We start from the raw sequence: 6,725 nt of genomic DNA on the forward strand, positions 1-6,725 counted from the left end.
TAAAAATGTGCTAGTAGTCCCCATCCCATTGGGGAATACTCCTACATTCTAGTTCAGACAACCTTTTGCTTATTTTTCTTTTGTTGCAAATAATAGGTTTGAACAAGCTACGTCTATTCTATGACGATTCATTAGGTCTTACCATCAGGCTAACATCTCCGTGCGTTTGGCTGGGGCTGAGCTAAAAATTAGATAAATTTTGTGTTTGTCATTTTCTAGCAATAGTGCATCTTTCAAGTTTCAAGTTGTTTTTTATTGCGGGTTTTGTTTAGTTTAATTGGCAAAGTCTTTGATCGTCTAATAAAAAATTTAGGGTTCAAATTCCACTTATACTAAAAACTGTTTAATGTTTTGGCATGATGATAAAGAGTAATTATCATGGAACGGACATCATATGTTGAAATTTAATCATATCTACAAAATAAATAAATAAATAAAAGAAGTTGCTGTTGGTTTTTCTAAGCTTGTGTCATTTTTAAGCCTATTTTGCATAAGTTTCCATCCAACAAATAAGCCATCGGCATTTTTTGTCGGCACACCTAACTATAATTGATCTACACCATTTTAAACAAATCAACAAATAAGTCAGTCTTCTTATTCTTCACCCCCCCCCTTCCCCCCGGCCCTTTTTTTGGTGAGAATCTACAAATAAGTCAATCCAAACAAATAGTGGCGTAAGGTTATAAAAAGTTGTTGCAAAATTTATAAAATACCTAGTAAGCCACAGATTTATCATAAAACCTAGTCAATTACAAATTTAATTATGGGTTAAAGACTTAAAGTTTAAACTTTATAGCCAGCTGTTCATTTTTTAAGAATAAGCAATAGCACCACAGACCAGAGGAAGTCTCTTTGAAGCAAACGATGAACTAGGGCTGTAAGCCTGTAAACTAGTTGAGTCAAATGGAGTATTAGTAGTTCAAGCTTCATTTAATTTTATTTCAGACACGAGTCGAGTTTGAGCTTATCACCAAATAAGATTATATGTTTAAGTTTGATTCATTTAATTGATTTGTTGTTGGGTTTTTTCTTTTTGTTTAAAAGGCCAAGATAAAGGCTGAAATAGATTGGTTTATTGTTGGCTTCTTTTAGAGTGTTCAAAATTATATTTAAGGGTGGTGAAAACAAAATTTTTTTAAAATATTATATGTAATTTTCGTTTTCCAAGCCAGGGATACAATGTGGCGCCATCACTATTATGAACAACTTGATTCATTTATAACCCTAAAAAATACTTACCTCTGGCTTGTGTTAGACTTAATGTTGTTCCTATTGTGTTGGCTTTTCTATTAAAGAGTGCCCTAAAGCACAAGTTTTGGTGTATTTAGTACTCCATTAAATGATATTTTTCAACAAAAAAATTGTACACTAATATCAAGAAAAACACACACAACCATGATAATAAAGGTTTTTCTCCAAACTAATTTGAAGAGAAATCATTCAAATTCCTCATATATATATATTTTTTTTATTGGATGTGAATTTTGAAAATCTAACTATTGGATTGCATTTTCTTTATGTCTTTAATACACATGTCAAATTTCATTTAAATTAAATATTATTTACTATTCGATCAGTAAACGTATCTTTTAAGCTTAATTTTATACTATAAAAACTTGAAATTTAAACATTTGATTGATGACATAGCTATTAATTTTTAATCTTTTTGAAATTTTGCAAGTACAGAGAATATAATAAGAACATTCATTCTAATAGTTAGATTTTTAAAATTCACATTTAATAAAAAGATATAGAAAATGATTGAAAGATTTTTTTTCAAACTAATTTAAAGAGAAGCCTTTTCCAAATAAATTTGTAGGTACAAGTCAAAAAATTACATTAATTAGTGTTTTTGTGCCTTAGGACACTTGTTGTCAAGATCAAGTCAATTTTTATTTATTTTTAATGAGTAGTGCACCTTTTTCAATGAATTTTATTAGTACTCTAGGCATTGAGTGGGAGGAGATTCTAATCGAGTGTACTTTATCTTAAGGTCATGACAACTCAAAGTTGGCCCAGTTTGATTGGAGTGATTTAGGGAATGGAAAAAGGGAGGAAAAAAAAGGGCTATTTTAAATAGTAGAGTTGTTTGATTGGCAGGTGATTTTGCTAGTGTTTTGTTTTTTTTAGAGCCCATCATTTTGGGGCGTTTTGTTTTCTCTCCAAATAGGAGAGAAAATGAGAGAGAAAGAAGGGTTAGATGAGAGTTTACTTATCTGCTCTCTCCTCCCACCATATTAATTTTTTTTTTCTTTTTTCTTAAATATTAATGTTCAGTTTTTTCCCCCTTATAAATTATTAATATTTTTTTTAATGTAATAGGAGCATTAGAGCAAAATTTATTCAAACATCATTTTCAATCCTCTCATTTTTCTTTTTAACCAAACAAGTTTTTCATGCTTCGAATTTTCCACCCACCAACCAAACACACCCAAAGAAAAACTAAATCTTTTTTATCTCTCCACTTTTCCATCTCCACTATTTTCTATCTCTAAATTTTCCATCCTCCAACCAAACAAGGCCTTAGGAAAAATTATTAAGAGACACAGTGACGTTGTGCTCCTTCTCTCATATTTATGGTGGATTATATTATGAATTTAATTAATGATATCCATCACAAATGTGAAAGAAGAGAACTCTACATCACAGCGCTCAAGTAGCTTCTAATATTTACTCATTTCTTATACTACTATCATTTTTGTTCTTGATATGTTATGATTTTCATCTCAAGTTCCTAAAACAATACTACATTGGATTTCATCAAAAAAAATATTACATTGGATTCCCCTGACTTCCATCCTCAACAGCCTCTGACTTCAATCCCCAATAGCAGTAGATTAAATCTGCTTAACATTCTCCACGGTATTCTTTAAACAATTCTTAAATGTTTTAGACTTCTGACTCCATTAGTAGAAATGTACACATTCTCAAGCTAATCTTATTGTAGCCTTTGATATTAATGTGTTATTTCTATTAAACTCTTATTATTTCCGTAATTCTCATGTAAATAGTAATTTCCTCACTGGCATTCTTGACATCATTCAATCTGATACTTGGTTTCTTACGTAAACAACATTCTTCTATGACAACCATGATACCATTGCTGAGAAGTTTTATGAGACAATTATTTGAATCGATAATACAATCCACAAATCCCTCCTCTTCATATAGTTTAAATAATACAATTTCGCAAAGAAACTAACTAAAAGTACTTGTACATTTCTGCAAAATGAATTACACTTAATTCTATGTTTGTAACTTTGTACAAATTGAGCACTGCAGCAGTGGTTTTTTTTTTTTTTAATCAGCACTATAGCAGTTTGACAATACCATAATAAATGAACTACAACACACACACATATAAATATTTAAATAATTCAATCATTACCATAAGTGGAGAGGAAGGATTTGAACCCTGATTATCCTCACAAAGGAGAAAAGGTAAATGCCAAAACATATGTTCAACTGAGAAGAGAAAATGTTTCCACCAGAAAATTGAGAGCCAACTGTTAGGAGGATTCTTTGCTTAAAGAAGAACTGCCATAAATATACGAGCCAAAACCCCAAAAGGTTACCACCAGAGAGAGGATTTTGAAACTGCTCATGGAGTCATGTAACAGTATAACAGCTGCAATGCTTGTAAGGGGTACCCTTATTGCATTGAGAACACCAGCAAGCACAGTGGATGCCAAAAATAGCACAGCAGTAGCTCCCAGTACCCCCAGCTGAAAAGTGATTGCACTCCAGATGAGAACAAGGATATAAGAAGTTGAGCCACCCTTGAAATTTTTAGCCTCCGATTTCATCCCTTGAAAATCTCCACTCACAATAACCCCTATAGTGGTAAAGACAAAGGCAAACAGAGAAACCATGAGTTGTTGCTCCAACACTACATGGAAGGACCTTCTGCCTAATAACTTTACAAAAACTAGCTCTGAAAGAGCAAAAATGAGTCCATGGAGAGCAGATCCCAAAATGTCCCATATAAAGCCCATAATGTATTGGCTAGTAGTGATATTTCCATATGTGTCTGAACTTGAATCCAATGCAATGATGGTCATTGCAGCAGTAATGAACACAATAGCATTTATTATTGAAGCATTCAGTTTGTTCTTCACGAGAAGATATCCAAATAGTGCAGAAAACACAAGGGATGATGATGCTAGAAGAGCAGCAGTAGATGCTGGCAGGTAAGCATATGCATATGCATACATGAGATTGTCAGCAGCACTTAAGAAACCCAGCACAATATAGGAAAGAATGAGTTTCAAGTTCAGAGGGGTAGGAAGGGTTTTAGAAAAGAAGTATGTAGGAAATAACATCAAAGCAGTTAAAGGCCACCCTGCAACTGCCACCCATGAAACGATCCACTCGCTTGTACCACCATTGGAATAATACAGCCGAGAAAGAATACTAGAAGCAGGGAATGCCACAAGCATTGCTGCACTACTTAGAAATAGAAGAACCCAATGTGAGGTAGACTTCCTTTTATATGCTTCCCAAGCCCTGGTCTTAAAGGTGGAAATTTGGCTCCAGAATGAAACAGAAGGCTCTGGAGATGCCTCCTCCATTCTATCACCTGGTGCATATCAATAACTATGACATTTGAGTAATATCAAACTGAAACATCATTGTTGCTTTTGAACAAAAGAACCATAATATATCTATAATGAAATGATGATTTTGGGTTTTTTTTTTTTTCCCTCTCTTTTATTTCTGGGGAGAGGGGAGAGGGCTGTTGTTTCTTTTCTTTTTCTTTGTTAAAAAAGATTGAGCTCATCCCAGAAAGCAATAGAAGTTTTGGCACGTCTAATTTTTTGCACTGACTCTAATGTGCTGCATAAATTTCACCTAAGAAACTTGATCTAGTAGGGAGCCCTGCATACATCAGAAGCGGTATGCAGGGCTCCCTACTCGAAGGTAAGTGAATTCCTACCCTAATTGTTAGTGAGTGGCAGTCACAAGGATAGTACATACTATACAATTTGATGACCACAAATTTTCTTTAGCTCTTCTCTGGGTCAAACTAAAGATCCAGAGATAATTCATCTCAGCAAACCCTTATTGCCAAATAAAAACCTTTTTGCCAATCTGGTTTCATATGTTCCATTAACAGACTTCAATGACCAAGTGAAAATTTTGATAGCAAAATTAGGGAATATCACCATCTGCATATATTGTTCTGTACAAGAAAGAGAGTTTCAGAGTCCATACAGCAAAAATAGATATTTTCTTCCTAATTTGTCTCCCCAGAACTACCAAAATAAAATGCTTCCATTGAGTATAACCAGAACTCAACTCAATCATTCACATACTAATGAAATTATCCACAAATAACCCAAATAGAAAATGATTCACAGCACTTCCAACAACCCCAAATAATCATGAGGTTTTAGTTTTTCTAGAATTACTAAAAAAGATATTTGTGGGGAAAGGCTACTTACCAGTCACCTCTCCCAGACCTGTAGAAGTTGAAGTTTTGTTCATTGGGTTCAACATTATCTAGAACTACCAGATCCAATAATTTCACTACCATAGATGCATAAAGCTCCAAGAAAACTATACCCTTTTGATTGGTTACTGAGAAAACTACGGAAAAGAAAAGGAAATGTAAATTCAACAAAATTGCCTTTATAGGCCCACTTTATTGGAGCTTCCGTTTTCTCAAACTATAGGCCCACTTCAGTAAAGCTTCTTTTTTTTTCTCAAGCACTAGATACTGATAAGTAAATTTCAGAACTTTCATTCTCACTTCCTTTCCTACAATTTCCCAGCAACCAAACAGTCAAACCCCACCTGGAATTTACTAAAAAAAACATATAATTCCTAACCAAAATCATGAACTACCCTGAACCCAACAAGAAAGAAGACAAGAGTAAGATTGTTTCAACAACAATTGGCAAAAGGAAAAAAAGAGATTTAGTTTTAAAAGTGTAGGAAATAAAGTTACCTTGTTCGAGCAGAGGTTGCATTATGACCAACTACAAATGTATCATATATATATATATATATATATAAAGAGACAGAAGAGAGAGACGAAGAATAGACTGAGTTTTTTGTTGCAATTTTCACGATTCTTTAAAAAAAATAGGGTTTCCAGTTTCCCACGGGCGCCATGCAATTCTGGACTTCTATATAAAAAAGTATTTTTTCTTTTTTAGTATTGATTTTTTGTTTTTTAATGTGTGTGGTTTACACGAAAGCTTCGTTTTGTTGGAATGGATAAGTAGGAATGAAAACTGGCGAATATTTAACCAAAAAAAAAAAAACTAGCGAATAGAAAAAATTTTATTTGGCTGGAAAGAAAAGTAAGAGATAAAAAAATTATTGTACAAATTTATTCTCATGCTTTTATTATATATAAATAATAAAAAATTAATGTTTAAAAGAGAAAAAAATTATACATTTTTTTTTGAGTAAACAAAAAATAAAAATAAACATTGAAAAAAGAATATCAATGTGGAGGGAGGGAGCAGGACAATAATTTTCCATATAAGCCCATTTTGACTCAAATTTTGAGAGAAAACTAAATCCCCCACCTCCAACAAGATATTTTAACTATTCATTTTCTCAGTTAATGAGTGTGCAAAAATTAATAATTATTCAATTGTGAGCTATAATGCATATTTTTAAAACAAAGTAAAATATATATTTTTTTTAGATAGGATATAATTTTTAACTTATGACATAGCTCCATGATGATTGCTCATAATTATCAGGAGCGG

General features: G+C 32.7%; 1 protein-coding gene across 3 annotated transcripts; it reads right to left on the minus strand.

Moving 5' to 3' along the window:
* Positions 1-3,142: 3,142 nt before the first annotated feature.
* Positions 3,143-6,195, minus strand: LOC112026473 (probable purine permease 5). 3 transcript variants are annotated; one of them, XM_065776676.1, is made up of 3 exons: positions 5,951-6,195; positions 5,445-5,848; positions 3,143-4,579 (listed from the first exon to the last, which is right to left on the minus strand). In XM_065776676.1, exons 2-3 carry the CDS (start codon positions 5,497-5,499, stop codon positions 3,510-3,512), a joined length of 1,125 nt encoding a protein of 374 aa, XP_065632748.1. In that variant the 5' UTR covers positions 5,500-5,848; positions 5,951-6,195; the 3' UTR covers positions 3,143-3,509. The 3 variants fall into 3 exon arrangements, with proteins under 3 accessions (XP_065632748.1, XP_023914933.1, XP_023914934.1); XM_024059165.2 differs by lacking the exon at positions 5,445-5,848 and having other exon boundaries at positions 5,951-6,194; XM_024059166.2 differs by lacking the exon at positions 5,445-5,848 and having other exon boundaries at positions 3,143-4,596; positions 5,951-6,194.
* Positions 6,196-6,725: the final 530 nt, after the last annotated feature.

Source organism: Quercus suber, unplaced genomic scaffold (assembly GCF_002906115.3).
Source record: "Quercus suber isolate HL8 unplaced genomic scaffold, Cork oak 2.0 scaffold_138, whole genome shotgun sequence".
Classification (NCBI taxonomy): Eukaryota; Viridiplantae; Streptophyta; class Magnoliopsida; order Fagales; family Fagaceae; genus Quercus; species Quercus suber.